This window comes from Psammomys obesus, unplaced genomic scaffold (assembly GCF_907164565.1).
Source record: "Psammomys obesus unplaced genomic scaffold, mPsaObe1.curated_primary_1811, whole genome shotgun sequence".
NCBI lineage: Eukaryota > Metazoa > Chordata > Mammalia > Rodentia > Muridae > Psammomys > Psammomys obesus.
Genome location: NW_026590061.1, coordinates 1,041,745 through 1,061,622, shown reverse-complemented (window position 1 = coordinate 1,061,622; position 19,878 = coordinate 1,041,745). Strand labels below are relative to the sequence as shown.

The window sequence follows — 19,878 nt, the reverse complement described above, 5'->3', positions numbered from 1 at the left end:
GCGGGCACGGGGGTGTGAGGGGGGGCTGCGGCGGGCGCGGGGGGGGGGGGGGGACTGCGGCGGGCACGGGGGGGGGGGGGGGACTGCGGCGGGCAGGGGGGGGGGAGGGGGGGCTGCGGCGGGCACAAAGGGCGCAGGGACGTTGGCGTGGTTTACAAGCACCAGCACCACTGTGCTCCATAAGATGTTTGTGTATCTCTCTCTCCTTTCTCTCTCTCTCTTATTCAAGATATAAAACCGTACAGGAGAAACCGGAGCACAGTTTTAAAGCCTCTGCTCTGTTGGTGTCTGCTGTGACTGAAGCTCCATCCTGGCTGCAGGGGCATCAGGGAAGGCTGGCCCTGCTGCCTGAGAGTGAAAGCGGAGGCGAGGGAGGTCTCAGGAGCTTGAGACTGAGGAGCCTGAAGCCGGGCCAGGAGAGGCGCCGGCGTGCATTCGTGCCCTCCTGCGTTCGTGCCCTCGTGCACTTGTCTTGGAGGGCAGCAGACTGAGCGTTGTTTTTAGGGGGAGGGAGAAGGGGAGACAGCGCCCGTGCAGTGGAGTGAGCGCTGGGGGCAGGCAGCAGGGGTGAAGATGAGGGTGTCAAGGCGCTGGTGGCTGACCCTGCCCGCATCAGCACATTTAAAAAGGCACAAGGAGGGCAGAAGCACACGCGTGTTTCCCAGCCCCGGGCTGCGGGCCTTCATGAGCAGGGCAGTTACGTCAACACCGTTAAAGTGCCGCAACGCACACACACTGTGAATACAACCGCGCAGAACGTAAACACAGGCCACCTAACTGCTTGGCACCAGAAATGTCTCAGAAGCTCATTTTCAGACTTTAGAGCATCTTCATGTATAGGCAGCAACATGTCCTGGTGACGGGCCGGAAGACTAAACACGGAACCCACCACTAATGCCGCATACTCTCTGGACAGAGTCTGAGGGTGATCTTATACGATATCGCTGGTGTGGCCAGGCTTCCACTGTGACCTGGCATGTGAGGTCAGGTGGGGGATTTCCCAGCTGTCACCTCAGGTCAACACTCAAAGAGTTGGGCTTTGGAGATTTTGGAATCTGAGATTTTCGGGTTACGAGTGTGTGAGCTGACGTGCAGACCTATCAGCCACAACCACAAAATTATGTGTAGAAAATGCCTGTTAGACCTTCATTTGCCTTCAGGTTACATGTGTTATTTTAAGGATGCTACTGACAGGGACCTTGCCAAGACTCTGTATAGAGTTACAGATATTTATTTTATCTGCAAGAATGAGTTCCATTAGCATCAGACAGAGCCAGGGATGAGTGAGGCGAGTGTCATCAGCCAGGAGCCAGATCGGCTGCTGAGATCACAGCCAATGTTCTCCCAAGCCTCCTGTTCCAGTCTAGAATTGCTGGCTCTAACCTTTGCTCTGTGTGCCGGCTTCCTGGGTCCTTTCTTTCACTCCTTCAAACCTGTGATGTCTATGGAGACCAAAGTCACATTTTCATAGGGGAATCACAATAATTTGCTGTTTTTGTCTTGATTCAGAAAAGCATAAAATTTCAAAGAAATGCCACATTAGGAGGCCTGCTCAGGAATCCCGAGGGCTTAAATGAGGTGTCCGGTCCTGAGTCTGCGATTCCCCACTGTCACCATATGTGTGCATTCAAATGCGTGCTGAAAGACAAGATCAGCCAACGTGTCCCCGCTCACTTACATGTGAACTAACTCTGCCTCCAATGATCTGGCACCTACATGCCTAGACTCATTATCTATTTGTTAACCTCACTTGTGACATAAGCCGAGTCAACATGCTGACACAGGGTCATGTCGACGCATCTATACAAAACCACCCCACATTTAAATTCTCCATCTTCCTGGAATAACACAATATGGTCCATTTCAGTCTTGTTTAATGAAGAAGGGCGATTTCCCCAGGCCCCCATGCCTCACTGTGCATGTTCAATAATTTATCACTAATTGTCTGTGAAGCGCATTGTCTCTTGCGTCTCCCTGTCCTCTCTAGGAGCCTGAACTGCAATCTATAATTAAATAGCAGAGTCCACCTTGCTTTATAGTGTAAATGCTTTGTTGGCTCAGATTTCCTCACCTCTTCTTCACAGCTCCTCATCTTGCAAACACAAGTAACTTCCCCCCACCTTCTCCAAATACTGTCCTCCCGGCTCTTCAACACCTATGTCTCTTTAATCATGTTACTATGGATTTTCGTATTAGCACAAAAGCCCCCAGAAAGCCCTTTCTGAAGGTCGCTTCACTAATAGGATTTGCCATTAGTGAACCCAACCTCTCTCAGGTCTTGATCGCACTGCCCATGGCTGCCTTGCGTTCTCTCTCTCTCCTCAGCCAATGAACTAAAACTCTAACTGCACAGTTGATCTTTCCTGCAATAACTGTCCCCAAGTACAGTACACAACTGTAGCTTGTAAATTTGTCAAAAATAGAATATCACCCTGGGCTATATATTTCACAGGAGCCGGAGCCGCCCAGGCTGCCCGTCTTCTGCCTAAATCCAAGAGCTTTCAATCTTTTCCGAGTTTATTGAGGCAGCATTCCCTGAATGTCAGGCTGGCCGAAAGGCTGCACACATAGCCAGGGTGACCCTGCAGTCCTGCGTTTCCTGCCTGCACTTCCCAGGCACTTCCGACACCACTGCCCTGGCCATCACACCTGCTGAGCCAGCGCTCCTTCCCATGGAAACCTCTGCAGTGCTCTCTCCTGTGAACTCACACACGGAGTGCTACCTCCCCTCAGCATTTCCTCTTGATGCACCGCAAAGTGACGTTTAGGTATATTTCACTTATCATACTACCTCTTCATAATGAAAATACATATGGAATCTTGTTGGTCTGTGTGTGCATGTTGCAAAACATGGAACTCAGGACCTCACACATCCTAAGCAATTACTCTAGCACAGAGCTATATCTACGGTGCTTATTATTATTTTTTTTTTTGCTTAATTATTTTTAAAATTTCTGGGATAATCACATTTCTCCACATATTATATTTTAGTTACGTATTGGTTTTCTGGTTATAATTCACATACTAGACATGAAGGTGAGCAGGGTAGTAACTGTGTCCGGGTTTGCTATGTGCGGCTCGTCCGCCTTTTTTAGGAGAGCAAGACAATTCTCAGTCTGGCTTCCACCTTTAGACTGTTCCTATGGATGAGAACAGCAGGATGTGTGTCCCAGGCTTGATGCTGTGAGCTCCGAAGTCAGGTAACTCCCACACAGGGCCCGCCAGCTCACGTCGGGTTTTGTGATCTGTTAGCTGACCGGCGGGACAACCTGACTTTAATTTGGACAGAAGCGATGGATGTCAACACATCAGTCCTTACAGCAGCTCAGTGTCTCCTGTCTCCTATCACTGTCCCTGCTTTCCAGAAGTCTAGCGAACAGCTTTACCGTGCTGGCAGCAGGGGCCATTACTTACACTTCAGTCTTCCCCCGTAGGAACTCTGCCCAGTCTGACTTTCTCAGAAAGAGAAGGAAAACTATCTTAATGATGCAGTTGTTTTTTAACAGTGATTTTTATCCACTACTTCCCCAACATATAATATGTATGTACGTTAGATGTTCACACACAAACACTAATGCTCATATATGTACATACCCTGTTGATATATATATAATATATATATATTATATATATATATATATGACACTACACACACACACACACACACACACACACACACACACACATCATACCTTGGTGTTGGTATAATGTTCTTGTGGATTGTATACAATTTACTCTTGTTCATTCAAATGCTGATTTCTCTACCCCATTATCTGGTTTCAATCTGGACATTGCATTGTAGTGCTTATTCTAAGCATCACTTGTCTCAAGTTTGTGTAGACATGCCACCATTTGTTCTCTGTATTGTCAATAAAACAACCAGCCAGTGCTGAGCAATGCAAAGGATAGGGTGAAACATCCTGTTCTGGAGGGGAGGAAAAAAAGTGAGTGGGAGAAGTTGGAGAGGAGGGATTGGCAGGAGAGGACTTGGGACCATGTGGAGAGAGGTATCAGACCTAAGATATAACTAAAAGCAAGGATAATGTGGGAAATCTGAATGGGAGGAAACTATGCAGGCTTGGAGGCTGAGGATGGAGTCACTATTGCCCAGCATTGTGCTCTAAGTTAACTAAATAAATCCTAGTCTTTGTGTGGTGATTTGGCTATACAGCTGTTCTGGAAATAATCACTGTTTAACTAAAAGATAAATCAATATTAAACTTTAATAATCTACAACAAATGGCGCCCTACGTGGGACACAAACCCATGACCCTGAGATTAAAAGTCTCATGCTCTACCGACTGAGCTAGCCAGGCAGAAAGTGAAATCCCTTTGAGAAGGGGTTCTTAATGATCTAAGGAACAAACATTTGTGGACCCATTAACTTCCCAGAGTGAGGAAGGGGTCAGGATCCAGTGAGGGAGGCAGAAAAAAACATCTCTCCCTCGAAGCAGGAGCCAGAGACAGACTGAGAAGCCACAAGCATCTGACCTGGTAAAGTCTAAGAGGGAACCTGGGTCTAAGAAAGTGAAGTCCTTAGGGAAAGGTTTTGAGATTTAAAAAGATACTTTCCTATGTTGAAAATGGAGGAAGGCACGATGACACAGTGCTTCTAGGTACCATTTGAGTTTGCTTCTCTTAGCATACATGATTTCACTGATGATTTCAGTTTTGTATATCCTCTTTGGTAGAGATCAGGATAAGACAGTCTTGGAGAAAGAAGAGACTGAGAAAATAGATGCTAAATTAAAGGTCATAGAACAGAGGATGGGGGAATCTTTGAATCAAAATAGAGAGCCTTCAGAGCAATCCAATCTGGTGCTTACACTAACACCAAAAGAGGTGGTTCCAGATGAGAAAAGTCCACAGAGGCTTGAAGATATTACAAAATGGCAACCCACTGAGATGCTGGAGAGAAAGTCTTCAGCTATAGGCCAACTTGGTCATACTGGATATTTTAAGTGTATTGTTAAGGTTCAATTACTAGATGAAGGTCTATATGCTAAAGTAGAAATGCAGATCCTGTTAGTGTTGTCTTGGAACAAGGTCATAGTCATGTCAGATAGTAGTCTAATTTATCACAGGAGTATACAGCCTAGGGTTAAGAGATAGATTTATGACTTTGTAGACCGGTCAACTGCATGAAGATAGGTAAGTCTTCAAAAACTTCAGAGACCCAGAGAATGTGGCTTTTAAAAATGTCTTTATTATTTTAAAGATTCTTTGACAATGAGAAAGGTCATCTCCTGGCAGCACCCAGCCTAACTCAAAGAAGGTGATGGGCATCAAAGAACCTCCATATGGAGATGGCTTCAAATGTGGAAAACAAGCCACAGGCAAAAAGAAAACACCCTTGTTTCTCAACAGACAGAATTCTGCCAAAAATGGGCAAGCTTAAATGCAGGACAAGTCGACTGCCCGAACTGTGCCAAGACAGGGTAAGCAAGTCCTAAATAGTTCCTGTTTCACGTATAAGTCTGTCCAATATTCTAAGCCAGAAGGCTGAAGATGATGCTCCAACGTTATAGAGAATTTGGGGTGACTGTTCAGGCAGCAAACTGTCATTTTGTTGTTGTTGGAAGCTGCTAACATGCACTTCCTATTTACTCCAGTAACTAATTTTATTCCTTCTCAAGTCTCTGGTGGGGTTGAAGACCAGGTAGTTATAGTTCCACAATATTTATCTTACGTTTTTTAGAATTTAAGAAAATATTTTCATATAGGTAATACCAACAAGGATAAAGGTTAATTTAGGTACTGAACTCTAAACTTGTCCAGATAGGATAGATAATCAAATATTTTCTCCTAAGTTGCCAAATGCAACTGGACATTACACATGTAAATCTTACCTAATAGTTTTCATAACTTTTATAATTATTATTGTATTATGAGAAAAGGAGCCTTTATTGGACTTAAAGGAGGAAATGTTGGTATAATGTTCTTGTGGAAAACCTACACTTTATCCTTGTTCATTCAAATGCTGATTTCTCTCCCCCACTATCTGGTTCAAACCAGACATTCCATTGTGATGCTTATTCTAAGCATCACCTGTCTCAAGTTTGTGTAAACATGCCACCATTTGTTCTTTGTAATTTCAATTAAACAACTAGCCAATGCTGAGCAATGGAAAGGATAGGGTGGGACATCCTGGTCCGGAGGGGAGGAGTCGGAGTGGAGGGATTGGCAGGAGAGAACTTGGAACCATCAGGAGAGATGAACCAGACCTGAGATATGACTAAAAGCAAGTATAATGGGTGAAATCAGAATGGGAAGAAACTATGCAGGCTTAGAGGTTTAGGATGGAGTCACTATTGCCAGCACTGTGCTCTAGGTTAATTAAATAAATCCTAGTCTCTGTGTGGTGATTTGGGTATACAGCTGGTTTAGGAATAACCACTGTTTAACTAAAAGATGAGTCAATATTAAACTTTAATAATCAACATCACCTTGGGCTTAAAGATTTAGAATTCTGTTCATGAAAAATATGCAAGTCCTCACTATGGTATCAGCTAATTGCATTACACTTCTCGTGTGATTAAACACTTCAGATAAACATTGTATGAGGCCCCATGTCCACCATCTCACTTCCGACTCAGAGCTTCAGCACAGAGTACCATCGGGTCCTGCTAACACCAGGACATATTCTTCACTGAAACAGAAAATGAGCAGAGAGAGCTAGGAAGTCCCTCTGTGAGGCTTCGGCACAGCAACACATCAAAACTGTCCTCTGCAGGCGACTCAGAGGCGTCTGCTGGGACAGCCAGTCACAGGAGTACGCATTCCTCCTGCAGACAAGAGCAGGCAAATGAGGGGAGCTCCGGGAGAGCTGCAGTACCTCAAGCTCCTGGGCAGATCTTCAGGGCGCGCCCAGGTGCCCGAGGAGGCGCTGCAGGCCATCTATGGAGAGCATGGTGTCCGTCAGCCAGAAAGCCGCACTCTCCGAAAGCTTGGGTGCCAGTGGCCCCGAGAGCCCTTACCTACCCACAGCAGCACACACAGAAATGCCTGTTCCTGTCACTGGACGCACACAGTGGCGTCGTGGCCCTAACTCACCTGGTGCACGGTGGACCAAAGCTTTGAAAGGGGTCACAGATCCAAACTAGTAAACCTTCCAAAGTCTTCCCCACACAAAAGAGCCAGACTTCTTATCAGGTGAGATAAGGGGGAGGCGATCTAAGTCCCCCAAGCCTGTCTGCACTCCCTGGGAGAAGGTCACGGTCTAGCTCTCCAGCTCCGTGCTCAGCACGTGCAGCTTCAGGCTGTAAACTCGGGCACGAGGCAGAGCAGGGCGACAGCGTGGGGTGGGGCCTCACATGGCCCCTGTTACCCGAAGCACATGGGGTGTAACTCTCCTCACCAGTGAAAAGGCGGAGCGCTCTCTAGCCCCTGTGCGAAGAGGCAGCTACCTCCGGGCAGAGCGGCGTGAGCACTTTCGTGGCATGGCCGGGCGGAAGGGCGCGCAGGTAGGCGTGACCGCCCTGGCTGGCACGGCACACGCTCGGCTCTCACTGGGCTGTCAGCGGGCACTATTCCCCGCCTCCCGAGCACTCACCGCCTCAGTGTGCACAGGGTGCACCGCGAAGAGCAGGGCGGTGAGGAACGCCGGCCCGCGGCTCTTGAAGACCGTCTTCTCGCAGGTGTACATCAGCACGAAGGTCACCAGGCAGTGCAGGACCACATTCACGGCGTGGAAGTAGAGCGGGTCCATGCCGGTCAGAAAAATGTTCAGCCTGCCAGAAGGTACAAAGTCGAAATGGAGAGTCGAGACAAGCCACAGCCCCAAGAGTCAAACACAAGCGCAGCCGCCAGCCATCGCCTCGCAAGAGACGCTAGCGGCCCAGCGACTCTCAAGCTTCGTGCGTGTCTGCCTTCAGGCTCCGTCCTATCAGCGCTGACTCACGGGCAGAAGCCAGCACAGAGACGGTGCTGGCGCCGGCCAGGGACAGACAGAAGCCCCTTCCCATCATTCTTGCTTTTACCTGGAACCCAGGGGAGCCATGGCCACTGGAGAGGAACGGAAGCACGACACTGCACCCCTGTCTCAGCCAGGACAAGCCAGGCATGGACCAGCCAGGCACAGACAGGGTTCTCAGCCGGGGAGCACCGGGGACCGCGTCTCCAGAGTCTACACCTGGACGCCGCGTCCGCAGCAGCTCACATGGGATGTGGTAGCGGTGGGCCGTGTTAGCGACACTTGCTACCCCAGCTGCAGCTGAGACAGCACAGAGCAAACTCACCGGGAGGCTTTAGTATTTGTAGTATTTTTCTCAATGTTTATTTATTTATTTTGTGTGTGCATGTCTGGGAGAGAGGACGAAGTGAGTTCACGAATGCACGCCACTGTGCACACGTGGAGGTCAGAGGTCAGCTGTGGGAGTTGGTTCTCTCTCCCCACCGTGTGGGTCTCAAGCTCAGGTGGCCAGGCTGAGCAGCAAGCCGTTATCACTGGGCCTCTGGGTGGCCAGGGTTTGTGTTCGTAACACAGCCCCCCTTCCCCGCCCCCCCCGCCCCATCTGAGAGTCTGATTGTTAACACCATGAAAAAGCCAACTAAGAGAGAACCACAGACAGATGCTCAGCATCACAAACATACCTGCACAGCTCCAAATCACAGAGACACATCTACGGGTTCCCCTTAGTAAAGGGAAGAGTGTACCCAGCCAAGTCTGCAGAACACGGGTCCTCAGACCCCTAAGTGCTGCGGCCTTTAATGCAGTTCTTCGTGTTGTGGTGACCCCCAGCCATTATCCTAGTTGCTACCTTACGGACTTCCACAAACATATTGAGACGCGCACACCCCCACAAACGTGAAAGTGGAAAAGGGAGGTGTGTGCCCTTTGACTGGAAATTCTAATTCCAGAAATTTTCCATCATGAAATAATGATTTGTACACACATACACAAATACCTACACAACCTCATGGTGTTATTTATAAAATAAGAAGCTCTAAAACGTGTAAAAAGAGAGAGACAAACATTTGAGACAAAATGCTAACAAAATTTTCTAACACAACCTATCTGCTGTTGGAGGGCGTGCTGCTGAGGTTTGCGGCCTCCAAGACCAGACAGCCCCCAGCTCAGTGCAAGCGGGAGTCCCTTCCCCAGCCGGGCAGCACGCTCCTGCCTCATCTTGTTTGGAAGATGTCTCTGAACTGGAAGCCTGCTTACTGGAGAACAGCTTCTGATACCCCACCCACAGCCCATGACAATCAGGAACCCTGCCCCTGCTCAGGTGACAGGACCCAGGACCAAGCTGTCTAATGAAGTATACGGGGCCCTGGCTGCCTCCCTTCTCATACACATTCCCCTCACCCGTCCTCCGCCTCCCTGCAGCTGGTCCGGGAAGCCACTGTTCTGTAGTGTCCACGGCCGAGCGCGGCCCTCTTCCCACCACATTCCCTGCCCTCGTGGGCACTCCCATCCCTCCTCCCACCCAGGCAAAAGGAGACCCACAGCCTGTGAGAATAGAGGCAGGACCTCTGGTTCTGGAGCGAGATGGGTGCGCAGAAGAATGGGTGTGCACACAGAACAGGGTTCACTGGTGACGTTTCATAACTCAATGGAAGAGGGGCTGTGATCGATGCCACGCGCCCCACCTCAACAGAGACATTCATCACAGCAGTCTGCCGGCAAGCCTGATGGCCAGATGGATCTGCGGCCAGCACAGAGCGGGACTGATACTTGAGCGCCCTCCGGGACTGAGACCCCAGCGCCTGTCACAAGCCCCAGCGCCTGTCACTGATCTGCCCGATGTCGTTGCCAAGAGCTCAGATCCACACTTACACACAGGACAGAGCATCTGTGCGAGGGGCGGCCTACACTGGAGTACCAGTGTCAACACAGTGATGGGGCTACAACACGCTGGGCACAGAGACGAGCAGAGTGCAGATTAACGCGCTACACACTTTCGGCCCCGAGGGACTGACGCCTCCCCTGGAAAAGCTAACGTTCTCAGCCACTAACTGGGACGGACCACCAACAGAGCCAGGGAGCCACAGATCTAACAGTTCATCGCTCCATTCATTCAACAAGACTCGCTGGCCATTAACCACCTGAGGCAGTGCACAGACAAGAAGGGAAGAGACGGGTCCACTCCTAAAGGGTTAACGTGTAGAGCGGGGAAGGAGCATGCCAGCTAACCAGGAGCAGAGTGCAGCGATGGAAGGAAATGTTCTCCAGGTGGACAGGAGAGGCCAGTCCCAGGGGACCAGTGAGGGGCGGCCGGGCTCGGGAGCACCTTACACGCTGGGCAACAGCCCTTGGAACTGAAGTCTCACTCTCAGGAAGGTGGGTTTGGAGGCGTGGGGCACACCCAAGCCAGAGACGGTGGGCGGAAGTGAGCTGAGTGCAGGGTTGGGACGGCTTTGCTCTCCGTGTCTAGCACAGCCTCCTCGTGGCTGTCACACACAAACACTGAAGCAGGGTGTGCGGACAGGTGGGTGAATGAACCCAACACTGACCCCACACACTTACTCTACGTCCACGAGAGGGGAAGCAGGTGTGGTTGCGCTAGAAACTGACTATCAGCCACGCTAGAGCCGGGCCAGGCTCCTCCCGAAAACACTTCCCTCTCACCTTCACACCTGTTCTTCAATCTGCCAAAACGTTTACAGCAGGTATCTGCAAGCATTTGTAACTTATCTCGAAATATTGGGAGACTTGACACCTCCAGGCTGGCCGTGCTACACGGAAACATGTGGGTGCCTGCTTCATTAGGACAATCGTCCACAGTTAGCCACGGCCTCCGCCAGTCTCCGGTGTGCCAATGAAAGCCAGTCTTTGCCATGGCCAGGATTTTCCCCTTAGTAAAGGCGACAGTGGATTGTTTCCTGTGTCTCTATTTAGGATCACAAACGGGAAATAAAAATACCGTCAGAATGACTGTTGTTTAAAGAAAAATAAGGTGTCTTCCCAAGGGAAGGCATTACCACGTCCCTAAGATGTAAAGTACTACGAGCCAAAGGTCATGGCTCCGTCCTCAGGGAGGCAGGGCTGATACCCCCACAGCTGAGAGTTCAGCCATTAGAGAAGTACCAAGGTGGTGTCAGCTGGACAGGGCAGTGCCATGGACGTTACCAACCCGGCGGGGTGGACAGTCACTCAGGGGACAGGGGCTGGGCTTGTCATGACACCGTTTCCTGACAGGGTCGAGTGGGTGTCACTCACCCAGAAGAATGAGGAAGATACAGGGAGATCCCAGGAGAACCAGCAGGAGCCTGCCTGCCTCTGCTTCTTCCAGACTGGCACCCCAGCCTCCTCGGCCCTTCCGGGAGGACCTGCCCGGCCTCATCAGGGCTGGGACTGCCAAAGCCTCTAGCTTCAGAGCTGGGCAGCTCCAGGGCGCTCAGCTTTGCCGATGAACAGGAGGCCATAGCCAGCAGCCCCGCCATGAGGCCCAGCCTGTAAATCTCATTTATACTGTGTGTGCATTAGGGGTTCAGGACACCTAGAAGCCCAACACAGCCGGCAAGCATCTAAACACAGGGCCTGGATGACCCAAAGTGCCCTCAGGGACACAGCAACAGTCCTGTAACACCACCTGGCTGAGCAGTGTCTGGGGTCGGGGTCACCCCGGGAGTACCTCCACGATGGCACTCCATCAAGTTCCCAAGGCTCCTTAACAACTGTCCTCGGGAGTTACGAGCACTTTCCCAGAGATTTAAGAAGCTAATTCTCTCCATCACTGAAATCCATTGCACTGAGCACACAATAGATTCTAAAAGAAATCTGTTGAACAAACAAATGAATCTAAATTATCCTGGAAGTCAGAAAAGCCCATCTTTCCCTTTCAGCTCGAAGACTCTCTCATTTTGTTTGGCTTAGTCTTCATTTCTCATTTAGAGCTAGGATAAGCAGTAGAATTTTCCCCCCTGAAATAACCTTAACAGCTATCTCCGGCTGTCTGCAAACCTGAGCTTGATGAAATCCCTTCCTCTTCTGAACCTCCTGCTTTCCTGTGGAGCTGACCAGGAGACCAGGGCATGAGCTCACAGCACCTGGCTTGGCTGTTCTCCAAGACGGCCACCTCAGGTCCCAGGAACTCACGTCAAGTCCCTGACACCAAGGAGCAAAGGCAGAAGGGTGCTAGCTCTCTCCTCCCTCTCACAGCCAGGGCCCTCCGGTGAGCTCTCACTCCTTCCAGGTCCCTTAAAGTCCAGGGAATGAGGAAAAGCAAAACTTTAATCAGCATGCATCTCCAAGAGAGACGTGTGCTGGGGGACACACAGGGCCCGTTCACAGGCCTCTGTACTTCAGTCTGACGCTCCAAATCCAGGAACGAGCCACGTCTGGACCTGGGCCAGACGGGAGACTTTCCACAGTGGTAGCTCCTGTATACTCCTGGGCGGCGCCCCCGCCACCACCACCCACACACACATCACGCATGCACACACACAGAGACACACATCACATACACACACACACATGCCACACATGCACACAAACAGACATACACACAGACAGACAGACAGACACACACACACACACACACACACACACACACACACACACACACACGAGATTTCCCCGGTACATAGGTCAAGCAACACTCTAGACCAATGTCTCTGTCATTCAGCATAAGGATCCGCCCACCCCATGACCTGTGCAGCCCAGCTCCTCCTCCGAGCTCGGGACTTGTCTCTGCTGCCCGTCATGGAAATGTTTCCCCCATGTTTGGCCTTCAGGCTCCTAGACTCAGACTTGTGCAACCTGGGGTTCCCTCCCAAACATGTGAGAGGCCTCGCCAGATGTTCCTCTGCGCATGCGCAGAGAGGAGCCGGCCTCAGCTTCCCCAAGGAGCCAGTGAGGGACAGCTGGGCTCACCCAGGAGAGGCAGCCAGGCTCGGGAGCACCTTACACACCGGGCTCACCCACGTGGGGGTGAGGGGCGGGATGGGGGCGCGCCAGCATGGTGAAGTCTCAGGAGGGTGGGTTTGGGGGCGTGGGGCACACGCAAGCTACAGAGACAGTGGGCAGAAGTGAGCCTTTCCTCTCAGGAATAGCTGCAGTGGGGAGGGGCAGGGGCACAGGGGGGCAGGGGCGCAATGGGGCAGGGAACACAGGCAGCTATGAATTCTCAGATGTGAGCTGCACTGTACCAAGGACAGTGTGATATTGTATCTCCCTAAACTAGGCCTCCGTGAGGTACCAGTGTCAACAAACTGGTGCAATCTTCCGCTAAGACTCCCTGCCTCCATCTCAAGACAATGGGATGCATGTGAGTCTGAGACCTGCACCCAGGCAGGGGATTAGCAGAGCGATGAGACAGGGGTCTCAAAGCTCAGCTGAAGGCACACAGGGCTGGCAGGCTCAGCAGGAAACTCCGCATGCTCAGCAGCAAGCATTCTTTTCCAACACAGAACTCAACCAGGAAAGGGGGAGAAAGGAAGTACGACCCCTTCATCACTCATGTGTGTTTGTGCATATGCACAAGTATGCAAATTCATTTAGGTGTGTGCATTTGAAGAAGAACCTCAGCTGCTATTCCTCAGTACCACCCCGATTTTGAAACAGATCACCAGGTCAGCTGGGCCTGTCAGCCAGCCAGCCTCGGGAACTTGCCTGTGTCCGTCCCAGTCCTGCTAATAACACAGTACGGCTACTATGCCTGGCCTTTTAAAACAAAAATAGAAACAAACCAACAAATGGGTCCTCGTGCTTGCCAGGCAAGCATTTTACCTTCTGAGCTATCACCCCAACTCCGTCATCACCCGAACTCTCCTGGGAGTTCACAGCCCAGCAGAACCCCTGAACAGTCCCAGCCTCCTCTTCTGTTTTCACTTCCCCTCCTCCAGCTACCCTGTGACTCTCAAACGCTTGGCTTGGGAACGGTTTCCATGGTCATCTTAGATCATTCAACCAATGAGTGACACGTGGTTCAGTTTGTTTTCCCCTCTAAGGTAGGGCCTACAGGCCCCAGTCATTCTGGGTCTCGTCTGCATTCCCTCCAGTTCTAGAGACAAATGAGCACAGCATCATGTCACCACCTGAAGAAGCAAACTCTGCAACCGGCCAGCTCTGACTGGATGCCACCATAAGAGAGCCGTTCCCCAGGAAAGGTGCCAACCACCAGCACTGACTCCTTGGCACTCTGGGTAATGACAGACTAAAGGGAAAGTCTCTAGAGGGAGGAACACTGGGGAGAGGAAGTCTGCAGAGCACACAGAAAAGAGAAAATGTTCAAGAAGAGAACGTCAAGAGAGAATTGGCAAGTAACTGAAGAGCCCGAGGCCATGTATCTTAGTTGGAATTGCAACTGGGCTTTAAAGGCCTTTCTTTACGAAGGTGCACTCTCTCCCACACCTGGACGACTGCAATTCTTCAGGGCCTACCCACAGTCAAGGAATAACCTAAGCCAGGCAGAGTTCTGCCAGGGCTCCTAACTCCAAATATCAGCCATGGTTATCCCCAAAGCATCGAGCATTTGGAGAGCTGGCTACAAAACTGAGGCTTCCTTCCCCCATCTCTCTCTGGTCCTCCGACTCTAGAACACCTTGCACTGAAGGGGTTATGAAGGAAATCAATCGCTGCACCTTCGGAGTCTGATAAGAACAAAACTCAGGACCAAGGGGAGCAAGCCATGCCTGCAGAAGGCCCGGCTCAGAGCGGCGGGGCGGCCGAAGCTTCCGGGAAGTGAGCAAAGTCTGGGCTCAGGGCTTTACTTGGGCATCATTATTTGGCCCATTTGACTGACACAGGGCTGAACCCAATCTGCAGCCCCTTCCCCTCTTCAAATGAGCAGCAGAGCTGACTTCAGGAAGCTCCAAGCCCAACCCTCTAATCATTACGTTTTTAGCACCACCAACTCCATGTGGGGCCTAGCTGTGGTGAGCCCGTCAGTCCACGTGAATAATGTGAAATTCCTCACGCTGAGAAATCCCAAGGTTTAGAAAGGTTTGTCTGAAGGAACCCAAGTCCAACACCACTGAATGTAGGTCACTGCACTGAAGCAAAGGACGTTATAGCCCAGGCTAGAGCAAAGGGGGATGCAGCCCAGGCTAGTTCCTTTGACAGGACCTTGAGGTCCTCGTGCTTCGTTCATTTATAGAAAGCAGGAAGGGCCTCCCCACGAATGGATCCACAGTGGGAGAAGGAAGGAAAGCCCACTCTGGGCTCCAGCCTTGAACTTGCAAGGCAGCTTTACTCACAATGTTTGTTGCAATGAGTCATTCTCTGGTTCAAGGCCTCGGCCACATTGTCAATACCGGGCCCTCACCAGGGCTCCTCTCAGACATCCTGTTGCTGCCCTGTGTCATGGAGATCCTGAAGCTTTGGATCTGCAGGACCAGCCTTTCCATATACTCCAGCAGTTCACAGATGTGTTGGATGTTGGAGTGGGTTAGCTCAAGTCCTGGGTTTGGGTATGGGTGGTGGCTGAACTGGGTTTGGGCCTGGGTGCTGGCTGAGCTGGGTTGGGTTTGGGTACAGGGGGTAGCTGAGCTGAGCTGGGTTTGGGTATGGTATGGGTGGTGGCTGAGCTGAGCTGGGTTTGGGCCTGGCTGGTGGCTGAGCTGAGCTGGGTCTGGGTATGTGTGGTAGCAGAGCTGGTCAGCCTGCCAGCTCTCCTGCACCCACACTGCCTGGGGGGGGGGGGGGGACTCTCCAGCACTGCCTCAGCAGGGGAGGAGCAGAGCATCTTTCCTGCTCTCATGCCCTCGGGCCTGGCTCACCTGGCAAGGTCAGCTCTCCCCCTCTCATGACCTCAGGCCAGGATTTTTGTTGTTGTTTTGTTTTTCCCATACTGCTTTTACCACCTCCAATCCTTACTTTCCCTGCCCATGTCTCCATCACAGAACATCCTAGGTATCTCAAACACCCCAGGCCATCTTCACTTGTTGTCCAGAGTGGGCAGAGAGCAGCCATCCTTGCAGAGACCGACTACCTTACAGTCTCAAAGAGGGCAGATAGGCAGCAGGCCCAAGAGGGGCACTTCAGGTTCTCTGGTGCAAGGCATGTAGCGAATGCTTGCGCTTTCTCAGAGCTGGCGAGCACCGTGACTAAAGATATGAACTACTGGTAAAATCTGTCATTATCAAGCATTAGCGAGTTTCAGGCCCCACAGCCACGCATATTAACATATTCTATTTTTTAGCTCTGACATTTCAACCACCCACTTTACTCTTATGACTTATGTGATCATCAGAAGCATTCAGGAAAACTTTAGAGCAAACAGTGATCTAAGAGCCTAAACGTGGAAGGAAAAGAGTTTAAGGTCTGTACTTAGCCTCACCTTCCCCATGTCGGTGCTGAAGACCCCGGGGCCTTTGCTGAGTCAGGCTCTACTCGATGACTGAATGGAAATTTCCACAGGAGCTTCTTCCCAAGAGGATGAAATGAAAACGCTAAGTACCTTTTAAATCAATCGAAGCAGGTTTCAAGGGGCAGTTATGGGCACTGTGGCCTTTGGTTCTGTGTCACTTCAGTATCTACAGGGAAGCTTAATGCATTCCTTCTGGTTTCAGAGGTCGTGACCAGGGACTGAAAAGACATTACATCCTTCGCTGAAAATGGATGCGACTGGAGGCCAGAAAAGACTAACATCAGATGTCTCCTCTCCTAGGGGTTGTCATGGATCACGGTGGGCCTCTTGGATTAGCTGTCAGAGCTCAGGAGCTTTGATAGGAGGAGGAAGTACAGCATCCATGACCCCTGTGCTCGAGGCGTTAAGACCGTAGTAGAATCTCAGAAATCGACTGTCAAGCTGAAGAGAACTAAATATACTCCGAAATAAACACGACAGGCATGCAGGCACTGGTGAGTGCCCGGGACCAGTACCCCAGGGGCACACACCCATCAGTAACTAGGAAAACGCCCTCAGGCTGAGTACAGCCCAACACAAGGAGGCATTTTCTCAACTCATGTTCTGTCCCTCCCAGGTGACTCTAGCTTGTGTCAAGATGACAAAAAACAAACAAAAACCAGCCAGCACACCAAGCCACTGATTGATCCACACCAAATACAGTGCATCTCCCTCCCTTCCTGCAGGCTCGGGTTACATAGGTCTAACTAGGCATGGGAGCTCATTAAATCGTGATCTCAGCACTTAGGAGGCTGAGGCAGGAGGACAACTGGGCTATACAGTGAATCTCAAGCCAGGCTGAGCTACAGAGAAAGAGCCTGTCTCAAGAAACAAGTAAAAGACCCAAACCCAAAGCAACCAACTGATAATAGTAACAAAACAGGAGGAGGGAGGGGAAAAGCTGTTAAAAGTGTCTGACGCTTCCAGGACTCGGCTTCTTCTGCTGCACTGGAACACGGGGTTCCTCGGGGAGGGTGGCTACCGCAGTGACCCTGGCCGTGGGCACAGGAGGAGCTGGGCTACTTTCTCTTACAAGCCACACCCTGTCGTTCTCTGGACTCACAGCTCAACTGGCCCATTAAAAGGGGGCGGGGAGAGAGCTTTGGGTCTCTATTTGCTTTCTATTGTGATAAACACCTCAGCCCCCTCTCCCGAGACCCCAAAAAAACTAGGGAGAAAAAGCTTTATTTGCGTTACATGTCTGGACCGGGGTCCATCATTTCAGGGAGTCAAGGCAGGAGCCTGGAGGCAGGAAGTGATGCGGAGACAGGGGAGAAGAGGCTCACTGATGCAAGCCTGCCTGCCCACCCTGCTGTCTCACACAGCCTAGACCACCTGCCCAGGAATGGCTCCACCCACAGTGGGCTGGCGCCTCCCACATCAGCCATTCGGCAAGGAAAGGCCCAGCAGGCCTACCTCTGGGCCAATCTGATGGAAGCCTCGTTTTCTCAGTTGAGCTTCCCTCTTCCTAGAAGACGCTCAGGTCAAGTTGACAAAATCCAATCAACCAACCAACCAATCAAACAAACGACAAAACCTCAACCTCCCAGCACTCTCTCACGGCAACCCACACAGTGGGGAGCAGGAGTCTGAGGCATTTGCACAATCAGTGAACACCCAAAGAGACTGCATATCATTTCTTTCCCCGCTCTGCCACCCTGCCAATTCCCCCTTCTTTATGACCCCCGCGGGATTGCGGGGGAGGGGGGTGGCGTTTAAGCCAAGCTAGTGATGTAAGATATAAGAGGTGGGGTAGCCACAGCCTCCCTCCCTTCCTGCCCTGCCCTGCCCTGGCGGAGTTCCTATGAGGAACTATGAAAACACTTGGACAGCCTGCACCTTTCACTGAGGCCTCCGGCAGGCATTCAGCCCTGGCCCTTTGAGTGGAAACTGCTCGGCCAGGGCCCAGGGCAGGCTCCAGGGCTGTAGCCAGTCTGCACAGGGAGCGCTGCGAGCTTACCCGCCCTCAAGTTACTCAGCAGCCTCACCCAGGCCAAGAGAACGCCCGGCGCCCGTCCAGTCCTAGTTTTACGATAAAAACAAACGAAAACCACACTTGGGAAATGAAAGGGGCCGAGAAACTCTGCATCCAAGGCTTCACTTGGGTTGAAAACCAAGACAACTTTCCAAAGACTAACGCTGTTATAAAGCATCCCTTTCGGAGCCAGACTAAGCTTTTTTTACCCTCTTTAAAAGGATTACGCGAGAAACAACTGCTGGGTTTCCTTTTCCCAGCCATGGGCCGCCTCTCCTGAAGGCCCTCGCTGGCTGTTACTTCGCCAACTGTCCCCAGATATCAGCGCCATCAACTACAGCTCCTGTGACAGGCTAATTCGGAGCCGATGCCCCAAGAGCCGCTGTGTGCTGCGCGCTCTCGCCAGCCCACAAGCCAAGTTACGCTGACTGGGGTTCAGCCCTTCGGTCCCCACCGGTCTCTCCCGGAATTCTAAGTTCAGGCAGAGAGCCCACCCTACACACGCGTGCTCCCGGCCCGCGGCTACCGCCTCGCACAGAAACGCTGAGTCACGGCTCTGGGGCCGGGGAGGGGCCCCCTGCGCTCGGCGGGGTGCCGGGGTGCGGGACGGGACGCAGAGGCTCCGGTCAGGGAGGCCGAGGGCGCAGCGCCGGTGCTCGGAGGAGCGTGCCTGGACCCGCTCGCCAGCCCCCGCCGGGCACACTCAGCCTGGAGACTCCACGAGGGGGCCGGAGCGAGAGGTCAGGTCAGCCCTGAACCCCGGGAACGCGGCAGCGAGCGCACCGTCTCCGTGTGAACTCGGGGCCAGCCCCGCATCACGGGGAGCCGGGAGCGCGGGGCAGCGCAGGGCCGTCCCCGAGCAGACCGTGAGAACCCGGAGCTGACCCGGGGAGAGCCGAGGAGGGCCAGGGGGAGGCGGGGCAGAGCCGGGAGCAGCCGGGGCAGAGCGAGAACCCAGGCAGCCCGACAGGTCCCGGGGCGGGCGGAGAGAAGCCCGCCGGGCTGCCCCGGCGGAGCGCTGCGCAGAGCGGGAGGGAGGCGGGGGCGCGGGGCACCCACCATCGGGCGCCCCGAGGACCCGGGGAGACGGGAGAGACAGGAGCGCGGCACAGGAGCAGGCGGGGACCGGGCGGAGCGGCAAGCACAGGAGGGAAACCTGGAGGACCCGGCGGGTGGCGAGAGGACAGAGCGGGGAGCGCCGGGCTAAAGGGGGGCAGCCCGGGGGGGCGCAGGGGGCAGCCCGGGGGGACGCAGGGGGCAGCCGGGGGGGGGCGCAGGGGCAGCCGGAGGGGACACAGGGGGCGGCCGGGGGGGGCGCAGGGGGCAGCCGGAGGGGGCGCGGGAGCCGCCGGCAGTGCCCCGCGGCGCAGCCCTCCTCCAGGCACGGCGTGCGGACGCGGCGCGCGCGGGCTCACCTGAAGGACAGCACGCACAGCGGCCGGTAGGACTTGTGGCTGGCGCCGTCCGCCAGGCCCTTGCCCCAGAAGTCGTTGGCGAAGACGGCCCAGCGCAGCGGGGCCCCGGGCCGCACGTCGGGGTTGTTCACGATGGCCCACACGTCGTCGTGCACGAACTCGCCGCGCAGCGAGCGGCCGTAGCACAGGCAGC

At 52.7% G+C, this 19,878-nt stretch overlaps 1 protein-coding gene and 1 non-coding gene across 2 annotated transcripts in view; both read right to left on the bottom strand.

The window, feature by feature from the left end:
* Window positions 1–19,870, bottom strand: part of Tmtc1 (transmembrane O-mannosyltransferase targeting cadherins 1) — a gene marked incomplete at its 5' end in the record, with an annotated part of 135,277 nt that extends 115,407 nt beyond the window's left edge. Inside the window, 2 exons of the mRNA XM_055605615.1 lie at window positions 7,553–7,730; window positions 19,686–19,870. Of these exons, the coding sequence (XP_055461590.1) occupies window positions 7,553–7,730; window positions 19,686–19,870 (363 nt within the window). The remainder of the gene's footprint in view (window positions 1–7,552; window positions 7,731–19,685) is intronic.
* On the bottom strand, window positions 4,244–4,316 carry Trnak-uuu (transfer RNA lysine (anticodon UUU)). The gene has a single exon. It is a non-coding gene; the product is annotated as a tRNA-Lys (tRNA).
* Window positions 19,871–19,878: the final 8 nt, after the last annotated feature.